The sequence below is a fragment of the Alosa alosa genome, chromosome 13 (genome assembly GCF_017589495.1).
Source record: "Alosa alosa isolate M-15738 ecotype Scorff River chromosome 13, AALO_Geno_1.1, whole genome shotgun sequence".
In the NCBI taxonomy this organism is placed as follows: domain Eukaryota; kingdom Metazoa; phylum Chordata; class Actinopteri; order Clupeiformes; family Clupeidae; genus Alosa; species Alosa alosa.
The window spans coordinates 33082252-33103512 of record NC_063201.1 but is presented as its reverse complement, the minus strand read 5'-3'; the positions used below and the strand labels follow the sequence as shown (position 1 = coordinate 33103512).

At 41.8% G+C, this 21261-nt stretch overlaps 1 protein-coding gene and 1 long non-coding RNA gene across 2 annotated transcripts in view; both read left to right on the top strand.

The window, feature by feature from the left end:
• The first annotated feature begins 4790 nt into the window (after window positions 1-4790).
• LOC125306273 lies at window positions 4791-7763 on the top strand. Its single transcript, XR_007195532.1, has 3 exons — window positions 4791-4870; window positions 5832-5927; window positions 6347-7763. It is a non-coding gene; the product is annotated as an uncharacterized LOC125306273 (long non-coding RNA).
• A 1471-nt stretch (window positions 7764-9234) lies between these two features.
• Window positions 9235-21261, top strand: part of aplp1 (amyloid beta (A4) precursor-like protein 1) — a 145712-nt gene continuing 133685 nt past the window's right edge. The window contains exon 1 of the mRNA XM_048260191.1: window positions 9235-9493. Within this exon, the coding sequence (XP_048116148.1) occupies window positions 9440-9493 (54 nt within the window). The 5' untranslated portion in view covers window positions 9235-9439. The remainder of the gene's footprint in view (window positions 9494-21261) is intronic.

Genomic DNA, 21261 nt, shown 5'->3' with positions numbered 1-21261 from the left:
AGGCTGTTGGGTCATTTTGTTTGGTGGTTTTTACTCATATTGGGTAATTTCTGTAACCCAGCTTGCTGGGTTGATAGTTTATCACTGCTGGGTTGATAGTTTAGGGCTGTGCTCCCTCCTGTCCCCCACCTGACGTGGAGTACACTACCCAGCACCAGGGTGACTTCAACACAGCTGCATAGTTATTTTAAAAAAAAAAAAAAAAAATCGTCAGGCAGGCAGGCATATTTTTTCAACCGTCAAGTCCAGCAGCTGTCAAAATGCAATGGAAATCAGGTGATTTCGGAAGGTATGTATCTGCTTTTATTTATTTATTTTTATCCAGACGGATTTTAAAAGTCCACCCAGAGACATACCCTTTGTGATATCAAGGAATATTCTGCCTTCCATTTCGTTCAGCTTCAAGCAGGTTAGCAGGTGTCATTCCGGCTAATATTAGCTATTGTTAATGTTAAATCTACTAATCTACTAAATCTACTATTAACCCTTAAAGGAGTACCGTCACAAAGGGTGTGACAGGAATGTTGAGAAATGAACATTCTAAAGAATATCTGGGTTCATTGAATTCAACATAGAATTTTAGAACCTTCAATTGTTGCGGAACTTAGAATGTTCAAAAACCTACACCTTTAAGGGTTAAGTACAGACTCATAAAAACATAGTTCTGTATTCACTGGGTAGGAACTGTTGAACAGAAACAAAATGAACTTTTACAACGAACTACAATTAGCATACCAGCAGCTGGTAGGTAACGTTAGCAGACTTGGAAACTTTATGCTAATTAAATATGCTTCGTGGCTAACGTTTGTCAACTAGCTAACACAGTCAAAGTAGTCTCTTCACAACATGTAACTTACGATAATAATCATGCCAAACAACATCTTATTAAATCATTCAGGGTAGCCTCATATTATAGCCATGTAACCTACTGGGTGGTTCTTGGTGTATAACATTAACTTGGATTCACTAACTGAATAATGTGTTACGTTAGCTAGCTAACGTTAGCACTGCTGAACTTATGTTTGTCAGCCTAATGTTAGGCTAATGGTAATGTTAGTGTTATCAAGCTCATCTGACATAAACGCACGTTTTGTAGGCTATTACTGGTATTATGTTTAAAACAACTCTGTAATATTAGGTGGTCATGGTTTCGAAAGTGTGTTGCACTAATAATTTGTCTCCTGGTGGATTTTTATGTCTGTCAATATAATTCACTGGTAATGGTTCATGCAAGTCTTGATATAAAGTGCTGTAGGCTGAGTGATAAAAATTCACTCTTTTTTTCTTTGATTGACAGGAGTGACCCCCCAAAACGGACTTTGGAATCTGCCTGCCTTCGTGGAAGTCTCACATGCATTTTATACTAGGCTATCTATTCAAAAATAAAGAAAACTATCAAATGAATAATTGTGTCGAACTGTTTTATTTCATTGCATGGCTTTTGATGCCCATTTGATAGACTGTTTATACCATGCAAGCTGTTAACAGAAGGTGTTCTTTCAAGTAAGTAAATACAAACTTTGAGTTATTGAGTATTTTAAAAATCAACCAGTAGTTTTTCGGGATTTGGTTACATAACCCAAACATTACGTAACTTTAACTAAACAGTTGTGTCAACATAACCCAACATATTGGTTAAATTTCAACCCAGTTGTTGGGTTAAATTTAGTAACCCAATTTGCTTGGTTAAGATAACCCAATGCTGTGTTGGACCCCATTTTACTCAGCTGGGTTGAAAACAACCCAGTTTGGGTTTTTTCAACCCAGAGTGCAATTAATTCCCCCTGTTAAAGTGTTCGCCTTTGTTACACTATTTGGTTTCGTGATGTAGCCTATGATAAACACCATATGGCCAAAGCTAATAGCTAATGTTATAGGCTATACAATTGAATTTCCCCTCTTAAAGGCAAGCTGGTGTAGCTTATTAGACTAGGCTACTATTAAAATACACCGACGGTAGCCTTGGCTATGTGTAAAGTAAGCTATCGCATGATTTTATGCACGTAAGTGAAAAGGGCCTTGCATCTGTCAAGTTCGCACAGGGCCTCGCATCCCCTTGCGACGGCCCTGCAGCTCCTCCTAAGACAGCGAGGAAAAAGTTAAAATACGCGATAAACCCGGGAAAAGTTGACAGGTTTGTTTCGGTCCCGGTGATTATTTGTGAAATTGTGCAAACGACAGCCTTTTCAAGGCATTTCAAGGAAGTAGTCGTAGCATGCAAGCTCCCAAATTGACCCAGTAGCCTAAGGCATCAATAAATTGTTGGGACTGGGGAGGGTCATGCGTTTTTTCTCAATCACTTTGGAGGGTCATAGAAAAAATTCTTGCTGGCGAGGGAGGGTCACGTCTTTTTTGACTAACGCTCCCAAAACTCCTCCGGTAGCCCCTTAATTAAATAAATAACGAACAGTCCCTAATTGATGAATAGCCTAGGCCTACACCAGCAATTGTTGAACATTGACCTGTACAGGACATTGACAGTAGCCCAGCCTAACAAGCAAATGTTGCAAAATACATCAAAAGACGCAATTAATCAGAAATAAATAATGTAATTTGCATCGCTTTGTTTAACAAACTACAAGCAACAAGAGCATCGAGTTCGCTGTAAGGCCAAACCCAAGAGCAAAGCCTATCTGTTAAGGCAGTCGATAGGCTATATAACGAGCTGTGTGCCTGGAAAGACAATAGATGACGGCTCTGGTCATCCCATACCCTCCCCCCACTTCCTGTAGCCTACCATTATGAAGGCCTGTAGCCTAAAACGACTCGTTGCCGTTTTGTGACATAAAGCTTTTTCACGTTAAGCCCCCTCCCCCATCCCCTTCTTTCACAAGCAGTGCGGGAGAGCCTTGGGGCACAAAGTAACACTTTTGGTAGACAAAGGAGGGTTCTCCGCTTCTGTCGTTTGGCCACAATCCGTTGCAACCAGGCCAGGACAGATATTTTTAGAGAGGAGATGCTGGTGCAGCTCAGATGTATTCTTAATTTTCTTTATTCTTCAGTAAAAGATGCAGAACATTATTAAACTTTGACTAACATTTCGATGTGTCGATGTTTTTGACTAACGAACATCTAAAACGTTAGTCAAAGTTTAATAATGTTCTGCACCTTTACTAAAGAATAAAGAAAATTAAGAAGACATCTGAGCTGCACAAGGCTTCTCCTCTCTCTAACACTTTTTGGCTTTGGCTAAATATTTCTAAAATCATTTGAGTTTCACTAGTCACATGTTTTAACAAGCAACACTTGTTATTGAACTAATAACAGGCGGTGTCGAAAATTGACTTTATTTTTCCATAATGGAGAAATAACATATGCAGAGTCTAACCAAGGTCAATCTTGCCAAAAAGCCCTCAAACCTGAAAACACATGAGGCAAAAAGTGCAAAACATCACAAAACTAACTAAACTAACACGCATATTTTTGTATTGCAATCATTGTAGCCTACAGTTGCAACAATAGCGCGTAACAGTCGCGTTTTACTCCCCGTATCGCTCATTATAAAGAACGTTTAACGTGTCCCAAAACAGCTATCAATTAATCACCAAAAGTCTTATAAACAAGTATTGCCAGGAGCAACACCTTGCAAAAAATGATAACAATAGGCCTAGGCCTTTATATGGCTCTGCTCCTGCCTAGATTCGAACTCAGAACTGCCTGAAAGTTGCAGACCTGTTCTGGAAATACGTGCATTAACCCACTCGACCGTCAGACAACGCTATCTGCTTCGAGTAGGCCTATTGGGTAGGACTGTAGCCTACAGTGGTTGCTGTGGCACAGTCTTGAGTGACCGAATTCGTTTTCCTTTGTCATATGAATGCTGTCATTTTGTTAACATTAGGCTACTGTTAAGGAGATGCTGTAGGCAAAGGCTATATTTCAACCTCGTTAGTGTAGTAAAAAAAATCAGATCTATTCACAAGGTTTCTGGGCAGCATATTTATGTTCTGTTAGCAAGCGAACTTCTCATGACTACCGACAAAGTAGCCTACTGCCAGCTGACGAAGCTCTCATTTTAAAACATTACTGAGAGACAGGCACTGTACAATCAAGAAATCTTGCCACTGAATCCAAAACTATGTTTAACATTATGTACAAAGCTTAGGCTACAGTGGACTAGCATGTTGCAGGGGCTGCTAAAAACACAGAGAAACGCACTGAAAACTCGGCCAATCACAGCCCTTGCTGTTGAATGCGCCGCCCGGTTCGACCGTGGAACGCCACAGCAGACTATGCTGCCCCCAAGCGGCTGCAGTTGTACTTACATTACAGCTGCGTGAATCACCTTGATCGTGAATGAAGTGTCAATTTTTAACTGGGACCCACTGTATTTTTCATCTTTGTAACTTTTATACTTTTTAAACTATTAATTATTAACTTTTATAAAATCCCCATAGACTTAACATTAGGCTGATGACATCACAATGGACTAATTAACTTGATTTGCACCTGTATCAACTTCCAGCTGCTCATCTAGGCCCCATCAAAGAATCAGTTCAACTGCACTGTAAAAATTAGAACTTGCATTTTTTCAGCCAGAATATGTAAAGGAGTAAACAGAACTGGAAAGACCAGAAAAATATACTAAACTCATACAATGAATTTATCTTATCAAGTTTTGTGACTTCATCTCACATACTTTTGTAACTAAGTTGACTCAACTTCAATATTTAATTGCCTGTGTCTGTGAAGTCACCTGAAAAAAAAATCATCATGTTGGCACATGCGTACTTTGAATCACTACGGGGATTCCCCACTGAGCCAGAAGGACTAAGCCTACTCCATGCGGTGGATTGCGTGCGCGGGGAAGATCTCCAGAAAGTTTGTGGTTTCTCTCTACAGCGACCAGGAACATCGCAGTAAAGCTTAGGTAAAGTACAAAATCAATCTACACAGTCATTTTATCGCCTTAAACTCAAGTCTTGTATAGTTTGTTGAACATTGCAATGGCTAGCTAGCGTTAGTCTACTCAGCTGGCGAGCTAATGTTAACTAGTTAATGGAAGCTAACATTAACCGACATCTTTAGTGAGACTTTGGCCAATGATATTGACTATAAAGTTATACGTACACCTCTGAACAACGAAAGTTTCCCTTGCTTCACGTAATTCAGCTTATTATTGTCCAGCTGTGTCCATAGCCAAATTCCTGGGGAACAGTTTGTGTTGTAGCTGAAAACGCGAAATGCCATAGCTTGTCATGCAAAGTTGTGTTTGCTAGCTTGTAAGATGCTTCGTTACAATCTAAATAAGACTACTATTTATAAACGTTGGACCAGTCCTTTTAGGGTATCACTTTTCTGTTTTCAACGACTTAATTTAACGTTAGCCAAACTTTGCTTAATAACAATACAAAGTGACATGTAAATGTTTCTCCTGTAAAGGGGTTTTTACATCGCCAGCAGTATGCCCCTTTGCATTCCGCTCTGCTCAATGCTGGCAAGTTTCACTGATGCTTTGCTACTTTTGCTCAGAGCAAAAACGCTTTACGCCACGAATTCACATTTAAATTTATAAACAACATTAGCCTTTGCATTATATCAGGGGAGCAGGAAAATAGACACAACCTTTTCACAACAATAGTTTGATCCTATGACATGAAGTTATTTCCATGATTGCCAGCTTTAGCTTGCCTCAACCCATGTAATGTGTTGATTTTTTTTTCTCACTGATTGTGCGAACAAACGTCATGCGTGGCCGCGGTAGCAAAGACAAAGCTAAAATTGGGGTTGCCAGACTAGGAAAACGCATGCACTTTAAGGACTACACATTAATTCTGAATTATGAAAATTTGGGAATTAAATAATCTTTGTATCTCTGTCTGTGTGCCCAGGTGATGGCGATTGCAGAACACCGTAAAAGAATAGCCTTGGAAGGATTGCCCCTCTACCTCAGGGAGGACCCAACAAGTCTTTTCAAGAAATGTCTGGTAATAATCAATCGTATTCTCTGTGCATGTTGTCTTCTCACCACCTGTGTTTCTTCCTCTACTTCTTTGGCCCCTCTCTTTTATCCTGCCTCTCCTCCTTTTTCCTATCCCCAATCTCCTTGTGTCCTTTACCAACTCGTCCCTGTCTTCTGTCCGTCTCTCTGGCATCCCTTTTGCCGTCTTCCTCTTCCCTGTCCCTTGATATTGAATGACACATTGTATTGTAATATGTAAACTGTGTTTTTATTTATTATAAAACAGTTGGATACACAACATATCATAGTACACAAGCCAAGTAGTGTATTTATGATGACTTTCTAAAGTATTTTGATTGTGTTACCATTAATTAATCTATACAGCTTTTCTTTTAATTATGTTTGACTCAATCAGTGGTGTCTTCTGTGTTTGCACACTCTCAGGATACAGATGCTGAGGAACACTACACCAAAGGTGTGAAAATTGGGATCCTCACAGTGGTAGAAGATGACGTTGCAGCAGTCAAATCTCTTCCTACGGTAATCAACACAGCCATCATTTTGGAAGAGACTGTTGTTCTCCAGGATATTAAGGATGTACCATCTGCATTTACGTATTTGATGGGCCTTGTTTATGCAATCGATATGCAATACCCCAAAAACCTCAAGTATACCTTTGAGGTGATACAAAAGGTTTTTCTCAACCTAGGAGCTACCAGCTGTTCTGCGAGAACCCTGTCTTTCAGAAATAAAATGCAGGGACATCTGTGATAGTTTGCTTGATGTAATGGCACATTATTGGAAGTTGTACTGATTGTTAGGACTGTGAGACCTTTTAAGTTTAATTTTATGCATTTGGTAACGCTTTACTTGACGGGTGAGTACATAACATATTCATTGTAGCTGTAGTGACCGTTTTAGAAGACATGACAACATTCATACCCTTCAAAAATGTGGCAGTCAGAATGGCGATATTTATTGTCATTTATGCTTGTCATCTGATCATATCTAAATATTTTTTATGAATAGCTTATATTATTACTATACAGGTTGTGAAGTATTCATAATCACTTATCCGAGTTCAAGACTGAGAGGTAAACTACATATAGCTGACCAGTATTTGTTGACCCTGATTTGTTGACACCTTGAGGTAGTTATAATATTTTGCCGCTTTGCCCACACTCAAGGGAAAATGTCCAAAGTTCCCGGGTCATCTCTATGTGGTTTACTTCCCAGTGTTAAACTTAGATGTGAATGAATGTTGAGTCATGTTTTATGAATAAATTATAAATACTTAGTTTGATAATTTCACAGCTGCTATGAATGTGATATGTACTTACCCGTCATGTAAAATGTTACCATGCATTTATATACAATTTTTGTTGCTTTGCGACTAAAGGTACAACAAAGTGCATTGTATTATTCAATTTTGAAAACAATGGCATTTTCTTTTCAAAGCCATTTTATCCCATGTTTTATCCTCATTACACAGAGTTCCCTCATTACAGTTCGTATTAATGAGGCCCATAGCACTCAGGATCTTAACACTACAGCACCTATTGTGTATTAAGTTTTTTTTAATTTTTTTTTATTATTATTATTTTTTTGATTGTGTGCAGCTCAAAGATCACTGAATATAGTTGAAACCCCATTGTTTCAAAACATTTTTGATATATTCTTTTATTGTGTGCAGATGAAAGTTCACTGATTACAGTTGAGAACCTGTAGCTTCAAAACATTTTTTTAATTTTTTTTATTTATTTATTGATTGATTGTGTGCAGCTCAAAGTTCACTGATTAGAGGTGAAAACCTGTAGTTTCAAAACATTTTTTAAAAATATCTGTGTATTCTATGCTGCATTTAGGCTGTGTAAAAGATCATTTTGAGGCTACTTGTGTGTGCAGTGCTTTGATTGATTTCTGCAATAAATCACTTGCATTAATTGTTGCTTTGGGTTTTCCTTACTTTTTATCTTAAGTTGTACCAACTAGTAACTTAAACTTGTGTTTTGAAGTCCTCTGAATAGTTGGTAGAAAAAGCTTTTTATAGTTGAAAGATGTTTTTATTTCAAATTGATTATGTAAGTTCTGCCCTCTCTTCGAGTATACTCAAAAAAACATTTACAATAAGTTGCCTTATTTCTAGTTGTGTTTACTCAAAAAAGCCCTTGTAATAGGTTGCATTACATTTTTGAGTAAACTAGGCAGATATTTTTTTTACAGTGTGATTGCACCTGTATCAACTGCTTTCTGTTGAACTAGGCCAACTCGCTGTGTCTCTCCATTCTACAAGGAAATAAGGCACATTTCATCCAACTTTCTATCCATTCATCCTCTTCAAACCATTCACTCATCCACCCATTAAACTATCCCATCAACATATATTAAACAATCTGCCTATCAACATCCATTCAACTTTCTGTCTATCAACATCCATTACACTATCTACATTTAACTTTTAAACTATATACTCTGTCTCAGGCTTTAAGCATACAATCTGGCTCTCTTAAGATTACAGATCCTGTTCAACTATTTTCTGCCCACAGCTGTTTCAAAATAGAAGTCCTCACTACAATAATTCACTATTAAATAATGTATTAACTATTTAAACTCCTCAGCTATTGTTTTGCATTTTATGTTAATATACAGTATGTTTATATTTTCATGCACTGGTAATTTCCTTGAAATTACATGTTTTAGTTGAATCTGTAGTCTCTCTCTCTCTCTCTCTCACTCACACACACAGGCACGTTAGGCAAAATCAGCTCCGTAAGACACAATGACAGATCTACTCCACTGATTATACAAAAATGCAACCTTAATTAATCCTTCAGGGAACATTCCCAAAAGGTTCCCTGACAATTGCACAAAACTATACCTTTATGGAACGTCAGTCAAAGGATTTAAAAAAATGTATCCTTAATATAACCATCGGGGAACGTTCCCAAAAGGTTCCCTGACAGTTGCACCAAAACAGCTGTGAAGGAACATTCTGGGAACGTTCTCTGAACACAACACAATACCTTTACAGGACGTTCCCAGAACGTATTTTAAAGGTTTATTTTGTTTGACCTTCAGTTCAGAACGTTACATGTTTGTTGGGTAGACTTATATGTCCAGGCTGTTTGACGGAAAGATAGTATAGGCTAATCATTCACTTTTTTCAAACACATTTTCCTTGGAATGCAAATCCCTTAGGCTACTTGTCATTTAATTCTTCCTTATTCTCTCACGTAGCGTGGACTCCACGCAACACTTCGAATCGGCACCATATCTGCAGTTCATTTTAAGCGCGCCCTTAGCTCCCTCTAATGTCCGATAGGAGTTTCTCGTCTATCACATCCGTTCAGGAGTCCATTATGTGGATCCATTGTCACCGACATACAGGCGGCTACTGTGAGTAGCCTACGCCTCAGCCGTAGCTAAAGGACCAAATTACAGACTCGCATCACAATCACGCGCAGCATTTTGAGGATTAACTGATTCAACCTTCAAGACAACAACGCAAAATCTTAAACGAGCAGAGAGATCCGAAAAATGTCACCCATACTGCTGATGTTATTGTTACATCGTATCACAGCAAATAACGAGGTAGGTTATGAAGACTGTTTTTACCGACTCTGTAGCCTATTGCGAACAGTGTTAATTTTGTCATTGCAATTACACCGTCACACATTGTAAACAAATGCAGCCTATGGGCTATTCTGTCATCCAAACGGCCATGTTGTTATAGGCTTATTTAGACTATTATTATAATTCAGAAAGAATGTAGACACAAGCTGATAGGAGTGGCACAACCAAATGCTTAATTGACTCAATGATCTGACTGATGTCAGAGATTAATTGAATTAGGCTAGGGTAGCCTACTGTATGGGAAATGGCTTTGAAGTGAGGGCAGCATTTTGAGATTCTAAATTCCTTTAAACAAGAAATGCGCAGGCATCCATTTAATGCAGTGAATTTAGACACAGACTCAGTCGTCAGGCATCAGGAAACCTCTACTGCAATACTTTATTGTCTTGGCTGTAGCATTTTCTATTACATTTTCATTTGGTTTGTTGATGACTACATATGTGATGGCAGGTATATGCAGTAGTAGACCTATTTGGGAAATGTCTGGGAAATTAAAGTTAAATTAAAGTATGTTTCTGCTGACAAACATGTAAACACCTCTGGACTATGTGAATATGATGGTATGATAATGAAAACACAGTAGGCTATTCTAGAAGCACTTCTCTGTTTCAGTCCTTTATCCTATTGTAACCTGATAATTCGTGGGTTTGCAGAGTTCACACTCTCCAGTCTCTCAGACGTGGGCAAGACGAAGACAGGTTACACTTCGGTTATATAACTTCTTTTATTCACACAAGCAACTTAGACAGACAACCAGCCTAACGTGCGCTCACTTCTCTCCAGCTACACTCTACATTCCAAAACGTCCGGTGGGGAAACCATTCCCCCCCGGAACCAAAACACCCAACTCTCAAATGTATGGGGAACTAAAATCCTAATACGTTAATCATTCACCATTACATTATCAGAGGAATGGAATAAGACTGAATGAAATAAAATGACATTAAACAAAATAATAATATAATAAAATCATTGTTTACAGTCGTCCCCTGCTAGGAAATGAAATGTCCCCATTTCAAAACATTACAGTATTAACAACACTCAATCAGAACATACAGAACACTGTAAATAACATTCCAGTAAATGAGTGCAAATATGGGTAATATTAACATAAAGTACATGTATTCAAAGGCAATGAGTCATTGAAACGTTAAGATGGCAATTACATATTATGTTACAAATTGGCCATACTTAGATGGTGGACGTATTATACGACCCCTGCAGGTGCTGACTTGTGGAGGTAATGGGATAGATGGGAGAGCTGAATCAACGCCTCTAGAATCAACATCAACAGAAGGGGTTTGGAGAGGGCCAGGGGATGCTACCGACCTAGAGACAGTATCAGGATAGACATTAACTTGCAAACTACTATCAACATCAGAACTGATAGATGGCCTCTGAGACCTTGATGGCAAGCCTGGAGGAGTAGGGGGTCGATACGGGAGAGCCCCCGATAAGGCTGTGAGGGTAGGTCGGTCAGAGACAGGTACTGTACCCATTCCAACAGTGTCTGAGCTACCTGAGCCGCTACCTGAGCCATTAAGTGACTCCTCTGATAACTTCCCCTTATACGCCTTTAATCTGTTGTGATGAACGACCCATTTCCTAGAATCCTTTTTCTTAGGATCAGTGATTTCATATGTGACACCAACACTGTCCCCTTTATCTATTCGTCTCAGTATGACAAGCGGCTCTTGCCATCTGGGTGCCAACTTGTTCATACGCTGTACTGGGTCATCTAGAAGTACATAGTCTCCTGCTTTGTGAGGGTGGAACACCACATTTTTGTCATACTGCAACTTCTGATGAAGTTTAGCAGCAGCAGACTTCTGAGCTGCTTCCCTAAGAGCAAGAGAAAGACGTGTGGTCAGATCACTGACATAGGCAGCAGGTGTACCTGGAGTTGCAGATGATGCCGTAGTACCACATTTAACAAAATGTCTAATGGTAAGTGTGGCTCTCTCCCATGGGCCAAGAAAAAGGGTGAGAATCCAGTAATGGAATGGACAGTGGTATTGTATGCCAGTTCCACCTGTGGTAAATACTGAACCCATTCACCTCCACTCTGAGACAAGTATTTCGACAATTGGTCCTTGAGCGTCCTATTGAATCGCTCCACCATGCATCGATGCACCATGCATCGATTGAGCATGGTATGGGGAAGTGCGCGTTTTCACAATTCCAAGCAGGGAACAAAGCTCTTTTATCACATCCGATTCAAATTGTCTGCCCTGATCTGTGTGTATTGATTCAGGAATACCATAATGCCTAACATACTTCTCAAAAATACACTGTGCTACCGTGGGGGCACGTTGATCTTTCAGTGGGAAAAGATTGACATAACGAGTAAAATAGTCTTCAATGACCAACACATACCGATGTCCCTGTGATGTTATAGGGAGCTCAGTTATATCTGCGGCAATTTTCTGAAACGGCCTGTCAGAGCAAATGGGCTGCAAGGGCGCTTTCTCATGAGGAGTTGGGGAACCCCGTTTTTGGCATGGCAGACATTCACTACAAAACCTATTAATGTCTCGTGACATGTATGGCCAGAAACAGATTTTTGCAGAGTGCGTTCTGAACCTAAATGTCCACTGAACTCATTGCCATGAAGAGCTTTCAAGGCCGTTGGTACAAGCTGTTCCGGTAAAACAACTTGATAACCCTGACCAGCATGAGGATGAACGCACAACAAAGTATGCCATTCCGAATACTGAGCTTGGGGAATTCATGCCAGAGTTTACTCACTACTGGAGTAGAGTCTTTTAAAACTCCTATAGGCGGTCTCCTTTTGCCCTTCTCTTTCCAAAATAACACAGTCAGCAGTGAATTATCAGCGAGCTGCTATTTCCGTAACTCATCCACATCAATGGACAAGGAAGGCAAGCAGGGGCGTCGCTAGCTATTTAAAACATTTGGGGCTAGAGCCCAGAACTTAGAGTTCTTTTTTGTCCGGGGGTTCGGGGGTTTCTCCCCCGAGAGATTTTGAAAATCGTGCTGATGAACATGCAATTTTAACCTACTTTGAGAATGAAAAGGAAGGCCAATCGTAATGACTCACGTCACGGCATTCTGAATATTTTGATGTTTAAAGACCGTGTAAGGAGAACCAGGCGCGCCTGCAGGTGTATGCGTCCGCATTACACACTGTGCGCGTACCATCAGGCTACTCAACAGCGAGAGAAAATTTCCCTTGTGTGTGTGTGTGTATTCACACCAAATCGGCCTACCATACCTTCCCAACTATGTACAGTATCCCATTAGCTGCATGCCATCAGGCTATTTACCATTTTCTATTACGTAAAGTTAGTGAACACATTATGTTTTGAGCAGGAGAGAGAATACGCATGCAGCCACGCAATAGGCTACTTGTTGTTTTCTTTTACTCGGCTATCTATATGGTTATCAGCACACAATGTTGAGCTAATTCACTCAATACTCATCATGGATATCACAAGTTTTAAACAACGAAAACAGAAAGGATGGAGGCAGCAACGCTAGGAGTTATACAAGAACAAGGTAGGCAATTGGTGTGCTTGTCAGAACGTTAGACTGCACTAAAGCCAGACGTCACGTTACGCTAGAACAAAACTAAAGGTAACTTTAGCCTGTATAGGGCTGTATCAAGTTGTCCAAATGAATAGGTCATTGTAGACGTTGTCGTTGTATTATTGCATGTGGATGTTGTTATGCTATGTAGGCTACTTTTGCTGACTGACCAATGCACGGACCTAAACGGACAAATATTGTTCACGAGTGAATTATTTCTTTATGGGGATGGGTAAATGCACCATAGCATTAATTCCTGCAGGCCCCTGAGGAGAACGTCTCTTCTGCCAAAGTGCGCCACATACAACACCCCAAATATCACATTAAAATAGCCTGTAGAATAAACATCGCCATGCACCTCTGTCGCACTTGACAGGTGTGGCGTTCGCCTCGGGATCAACATTTGGACGCCATCCCCTTCAATTAATGGGCTATGGGTGCCTTGAAAGCAATGCATTTGGGTTGTATATCACAAACTTTTGCCCAAAGAAAAGTTCCATTCTGTCAAAATCAAGCCCAACATGCATTGCTTGGAAGCCCCCTCAAACGAGGTCAGGTTTATTTATGCGCATGTGATTCAATAGTAAATCACGATATATTGAAACTGAGCTGATCGAAATGTCCTCCTGGGTTGCGGGAGATGATGACACACTGAAGAGTTTCCACTTCTTGTCCCTGCTCTGCCCTTTTTTTTTCTCTAAATAAACTTCTAATATCCATTTGTCCTTATACACTTATTTCGCTAAGGCTAGTTAGTAGAAGCAACTAAACAGCAATGCGTAATAGCCGTAGAGGAGAATTGAAATTGCAACATTTTGCAACAAATGATTCTAAACCTGCCCAGATCACGCCAGATTGTCTTGGCGCTGCTGTTAATGCACACAATGGACACAAAACACAAAAGTCTCTTCTACGGGGCTATTTATTTCATTCACGATTAGAGTTTTTGTTGTTGTTGACGGCCCATAGATCCGGGGCTATCCCCAGAGGATCCGGGGCTATAGCCCCGAATGCCCAGGTCTAATGACGCCACTGAAGGCAAGTATTCGGAACCCCCAGAGCGTCGCTACCCCTTTCACCAGTAGATGTCGCTGATTCCCCGGTAATGGTGGAGGTTAAGACACACTGAATAGCTTTAGTTTCAGTCTCAATGCTAGGCCGTCTGGACAGGGCGTCCGCATTCACATGCTGTCTGCCTTCTCTATGAATGATTGAGTGGTCATAAACATCTAGTTCAAGAATCCAACGACCTCACCTACCAGTTGGGTCACTATCAACCTGGGTTTTCTGAAGACTAAGTAAGGGCTTATGGTCAGTGATTATCTTGAATGGGGACCCCGAGAGAAAATGTTTGAAGTGTGTTACAGACCACACTATGGCCCACAGTTCCCGGTCGTACGTCGCCCATTTTTGCTGAGCAGAGGTAAGTGTGTGACTCGCATACGCAATGACATGTTCTCTGTTGTTTTGCTTGTGAGCTAGCACTGACCCTATGCAAGACTGAGAAGCATCTGTGTAAAGCAAAAATGGCTAAGAGAAATTGGGGTGGGCCACAATCGGAGGATTAGTTAGTGCATGCTTTAATGACCGAAAAGCATCCTCACAGTCATGAGTCCAATTGAATAATGATCCCTTCTGGGTAAGAGCATGCAGAGGTGATGCAAGGCCCGAAAAGTTTCTCACAAAACGCCGATAATACGAACATAAGCCAACAAAGGCTCTCACCTCAGTGGTGGTTTTTGGCGTGGGCCATTCACAAACCTTTTCAAGGTTCTTTGCATCCGGCTGAAGGCCCTGACTGGATACAACGTGACCTAGGAAATTGACCTGGCTACATGCAAAATGGCATTTGTTTGGCTTCAACTTAAGGCTGGCTGAGCGGAACCGCCCAAAGACCTCCTCTAGACTTTTAAGATGCTCTGGAAAAGTCTGATTGAAGACAAGGATGTCGTCAAGATAAATTAAACATTCCTTCCAATGAAGGCCACGAAGTACCAGCTCCATCAACCTCTGAAAAGTAGGAGGAGCGTTAGTTAGCCCCATGGGCATAACTTTAAATTGGTAAAGGGCACTTCCAGTAGTAAAAGCTGATTTCTCTCTGTCTTGTGGATTGAGTCCATGGTGCTGAACCAACAGGACCCTGATAAGCTGTCTAATGCATCTGCTGGACGTGGCAATGGGTAGGAATCTTTTACAGTCACAGCATTTAGTTTTCTAAAGTCGATGCAGAACTTATAACTGCCATCTCTTTTCTTCACAAGAACAACTGGAGAGGACCATGGGCTACAACTATGTCCTCCTCCAGCAGGTTTTGGACCTGCCTATCAATTTCAGCCCTCATATTAGGGGATGTTCGATAGGCCGCTGTCTGATCGGCTCTGCATTGCCTGTCCTGATAGTATGCTGAACTTTATCTGTTCTGCCATAATCTCTCTCATGAGCACTGAAGATGTCTGCATATTTGAGGATTAAACCTTCTAATTGCTGCTGCTGCTGACTATCGAGTGCAGTTTGACTGAGGTGAACTTTAGGGAATGCCCGAGGTTGTGTCTGCATTTGGGCTACGGTAGCTTCAACTAATGAAAACTCTTCCCCAGACTGATTGACAACTGAGTGAAATTCTCCAATGTGTGTGTCACCCGACACATGACAATCATCATTAGTAGGGTTCTTGACGCGAATGCAAGCTACACCCCTTTTCACTTATGCCTACCCCGCTCTGCTGCAATTCATCACGGGTAACGTTGTGTGGAAGCCAGTATGCTATTCAACTATTCTCAGCCGGACACTACGTTGCCCGCAATGCATTGCGCACACAATGTCAAAACCATTTCTGTCTGGTGATACATGATTTAAGCGGCACCAGCGAGAATACAGGAGGGAGGAACTTTCTCTCGTTGCGTTTCAAAAGAGAAAACAAATTCCAACGTTCATTTACAGTGATGTCTGCCGTTCATGACACATAATGTGAACTAATCCACGTTCAAGTTCTTTATTAAAAAATGTGTTGCGTTCAGTTCAACGTTCACGAAAAAATGAGCGTGTTCAATGAAGGAGTTCTTTTGAACTCGTTCACGCACAACACTGAAGATACCAGTGTAATTTGGACTGTATTTCGGCTCACACAAATTCGACTGAAACTAAGACATTAATTTGACTTTGAGCAGGAATTGTCACAGGTGATAGTCACAGCACTGCATTTTAAAGGAGCTGTCTGTGTGCAACACAGCAATGGAACAGTCCAGTTCCAAAGTTTTAAATGCTTTGCTGCCAAGTCAATCACTGCATGATGTTTCTGCAAAAAGTCCCACCCCAGGATTAAAGACTGGGTAGCATTGCATACTACCTGGACATTATGATGAAAACATTCCTCACCTAGCCTGATGGTGACAGAGAGCGTACCCAGTGTATCTAAATAATCTCCCGTTACTGACTTTGCAAGGACATACGATTTCTGAATTGGCCTTCTCTGTAAAGCAGGAATTGACATTTTCAGGGCTTCACTAATTAAAGAAATTTCAGAGCCTGTATCTAGAAACACTTTCACAGCAGTGTCCTCAAGAACTGCAAACACATAAGATCATGGTGTGATGTTTGTAATGTCTGATTGAATAGTCTGTGGGGCCACACTGTCCTTACCAGCAGATACCTGACCCATAGTACCTGCTAGTGTGCGTTTCCCTGATGAATGATGTCCCCGTCATCGAAGCTCACATGCTGTTCACGCTCTCTGGACAATGGGCGCGTGGTGCGAGGCGAAAACCTGCTGGGTGATCTGCTGTCAGCTCTCCTCGGCCTGGCCTGGATCGATGGACGGCGGGAGTCATACTGACCCGGGTAGCTGGATGTAGGGCTGGGACTACGCCAGTAGTCAGAACTGGGGCGGTGATAGTAGTCACTGCTGCTTGAAGATCGCCGTGGAGAAGATGGAGGGGTAGGTAAGTACCTACTGTCCCGACCTCCTGGTGAGGTGCTGTAGTGGGTGTAGACACCTCGTGGCAGGGATGAACGATAAGGTCTGGGGCGCTCTGGAGATGATGTTGGAGAACCAGTCAGGGGAATACTGCCTGTCTCCATGAGTCACCCAATGGGGAGGACTGTACGGCAGATAACTCTTCCACAGCTCTCACAAGCTCAGGCGACGCACTGGACTGACATGCTGTACGTTTTGCTGACACCATAGCCGATATTGCCTCAGCTGGGGAGGTGGCAACTGAAGTGGTGACTGGTTGAGAGCTAGATGGGGCTGAAAGCCTCAATGCCTCCTGAGCCCGCTCCCACTTACAGGCAATGTCCAATGCTTCCTCTAGGGTCGTTGCCCCATGTTCATGACATTTTGTTTGAAGAACTGGATCCAAACCAGTGACAAACCGCCTGAAACATTCCATGGTAATGACAGGCCGACCACAATTTGGAAAAGCTTCTAGCACCAGTCGTGTGATTTCAGCTGCATATACTTCCAATGGCTCTTTGGCCAAACGTGGTCTGGCATTGATAAAGGTTTGAAAGTGTAGCAAAAATTGTTTCCTCCCAAAAACGTCATTAAGCTTGACAATACATCATAATCATAATTCCCCTTCACCACTTCTGGCAGAGATAACCAATATACTAGTGCATCCCCACTCAGCCTTGAGGGAAGAATGGTGGCTAGATTTTGTCGTTGGTCATCCGTGCATGCTTTCACGGCGAGTTCTAGTCGAGTTTTCCAGAGCGAAAAACTTTCTTTATCTTTCCCATCTCCGTGGAAACATGGCGGGAGCTCGACTCTATAGTGAATAATTCTCCTAGTATTCTTAGCATCATCTGCTTTACTAGGTTCAGGCAAAGGATCGTCCCACTCGTCTTGTGACATTTTCGAATCGCGGCAAAGTAGAAAAAAAAATATGGCCGGGAAGGCTATACTGTCCAACGTAGAAAGAACAGTCAAACGTGCAACAGCTCGTCTAAAAAATTTCTTTTTGTTGTTGTTGCAAGTTAAAGTCCACTCACCAAGTACGCTAGCTATAGCCAGTGGCGGTTCTAGGATTTTTCTGAGACAGGGGCCACAAAGGGGCCACATCATACACTGAGGGGCCAAGAACCGGTCAACATCCATACACAGAAAATCCCTTGTTCAGTAAGGCAGAGGCACGTAGTCTACGTCATATGCAGGACTATACACAGTATACCCAAAGTCCTTTTAGGCAAGTCCCTCCACTCAACGGCCATATTGCAACGCTTTTTGGGCACTCATCGGGCATCCTATTCGGCAGAAATGTGCGTGCGCAAGGCTTCAAGACACCAATCTTGCTCCAGCGGCGAGTTCACAACACACCATATGATTGGCTCAATGTATTCACATCACACCACATGATTGGCTCAATGTATTCACATGTCGACGTTTTGCCGAGGAAGGGGTGGGATATGTGTAGACAATGGCCATATTGGCGTTGCTAATAAACCAGCCCCATGCATTTCTATGGAGGATTTTTTGAGTGCTGTGTCTCCTCATTAGAAAGTCTCTGGTATACCCACTTAAAAAGCATCACCATCTCAGTATACCCACTTAAAACAGACAAGGATAAGTATTAACATTTGGGGTTAATCTCCCACTACAGCTAACTAGACTACACCACAGCAGTAAGGTGCATACATTTCACCAGTGTTACCTTGTTCAAATACTTGAATGCTAAATGCTAAAAAACAAAAAAGCCAATACAATTCTTAAACATTTTCCCATTTCTATCAGAAAGACTCGGGAAGCATGACATGAGGTTTACAATATTTAATGGAAGTTTAACAATGTTATATCCTTAAAGGAATAGATAACTTAGAGATAATAAATGGAATTATTAAGAGTCTTTGGCGTAGGCCCGCCCCTCAGTCCAGGACCCGAAGCGTGGAGACCCTCGCAGATCCTGCCGGATGAATACGGCAGGGGTGGAGCCTACCCCCTGGACAGTAGAACAGGGACCAAACTGGTGGTGGTTGGGGAAGGAGGGATGGTATTCAAAAACCGATACCTGGAGACAGCAAACAGATACATGAGTGAAGAAGTTTTAAAAAATGGTTGTACGCCGCTGATTGGTTAGGAGTAATGAATGAATGAGTGACGTAGCATTGAGTCTTCCTGACAGAATTTAACGCTGACGCTTCCATTTCTATCAGAAAGACTCGGGAAGCATGACATGAGGTTTACAATATTTAATGGAAGTTTAACAATGTTATATCCTTAAAGGAATAGATAACTTAGAGATAATAAATGGAATTATTAAGAGTCTTTGGCGTAGGCCCCGTCCTCAGTCCAGGACCCCAAGCGTGGAGACCCTCGCAGATCCTGCCGGGTGAATACGGCAGAGGCGGAGCCTACCCCCAAAGAGAGAGATGGGAAAGGCCTACCCAAGGGTAGACGTGAGGCTGGGACACTCCTGGAATAAAGCATAATCAAAGAGAACTTTAATATGAGACAAATCCTTCGTTAATAGTAAAGTGATTCGTGAAAGGAAATGAAACTGAGAACAGATGATAGAAAAGTGTACTCTCTTGCGGGTACAGGAGACATAACCACCATGGTCTGCAGCGATTGCAGCGAGTCGGGGAGCTGCACGAGCTCAGAGCTGAAGCTTCGGTTCTTGCACGGGCAAGATGTAATGCAATGTGGTGCAAATCCCGTGGAAAGTGCTTAATGATCGCTCGGTTCGATAACGATTGATGATTGCGATTTGATGATGCGATTCGAAATGACTGTCGAAGTCGAAGGCGATGTATATGATGAGTGAAGTGGGGTGATGGAAGGATAAAGGAAATTAACTGTTGTGACGTGATTACCCGAGGTTTTGCTTGCAGAAGCTAGACCAAGGGCGGTGCGTGTAGTGACTACAATGTATTAACGCTTTATTCTGTGCCTAAAGTGCCGCTAAAAGCGTAGTGACTGAAGAAGAGTGGCTCGGGTCCATCGTAATTAATATAATGCTTTTAGCCGAGCCAAATAACCACCACCAGACCTTTGCAAGGAAGCTTACCTTATTTGACACTTGGCGAGAGCTATTTATGATCTAGAAGGGCTTGATCCTGAGGTCTTATATAGGACTCGTAAGCCGACGAAGACCATCTTCCGAGCAACTTGATAGAGGATGCAGGTAATCCTAGAGCTGCTGCTGACGTTGCAGCACCGATGCGAAAGGAATGGCCGGTATATTGGGAGGTTGAGAGCCCACAGCTACCGACCACTGTAGACAAGTGGATCCTGAACCATTGCTTAGACATTGATGACCCAGAAGGTAGAAGAAAGAGTGGTGAATTGGGAGAAGTGTGAGGGCGAAGTTTAAGATAGTAGGACATGGAAGTATAGGGACAGAAAGAGTTATTTACTTTAGAAACTCTTAAACTGACACCAGAACCTGAGGTGTCCGTTTTAGAATGTTTCAGAAATACGTTATAGAAGTGGGAGGAGAAGAGGATGGCTGAGAAAGCCAGATCCTGAGAAGGGTTAAAAACCTGGCTGTCAGAGCAAAATTCCCCGGGGCGCATGAACCCATAGAAAGCCATGAGGAACGCGGCTTCGAGGAGTGAATTGATATAGGGAGTGAAAAGAGAGCCTTCCCGTAATTTAGACACCAAAAGGCGTAATAAGTGAGGGGTTAAAGGCAGGCGTTTATCAGGGACTGAGAGAGTGGATTTAGCGAGACCTTTGAGAAGCCAGCGAACGGAAGGTACAGAAAATAAGCTAGAAAAGTTAGGGTCATGACATTTGGCATAGAATTGTATCCCTGCTAACATTCTTTTAATTGTAGGAATTTTAAGACGACGTGATTCGGAACTGTAATCGATGAAAGCGCAAATAGTAGTAATAAGAACAGGAAACAAGGGTAATTGGAGTGAGCCGCAGGAAATAGTGAACCAAGACCATGCCGATTTATAAGCTTTTAGTGTATTTGGGGCTACCCCTTTCTCCATGTAAACTCTAGCTGACGCTAGGAGAGAATCCAAATCGACGTTCAGTCCAGAATTAGGTCTGTGAACGCTGGGCATGGTGTCGGCTCTGGGTTGGCTGTTGGGCATCGCCGCCTGAACTCCTGAAAACGAGAACGAGACAGCGCATCAGCAAGTACATTGCAATAACCAGGAATATGTTCTGCGTTAATGATGAAATTATGCATCACAGATTGCCATGTTAGACGTCTAAGTAGTGGCATGAT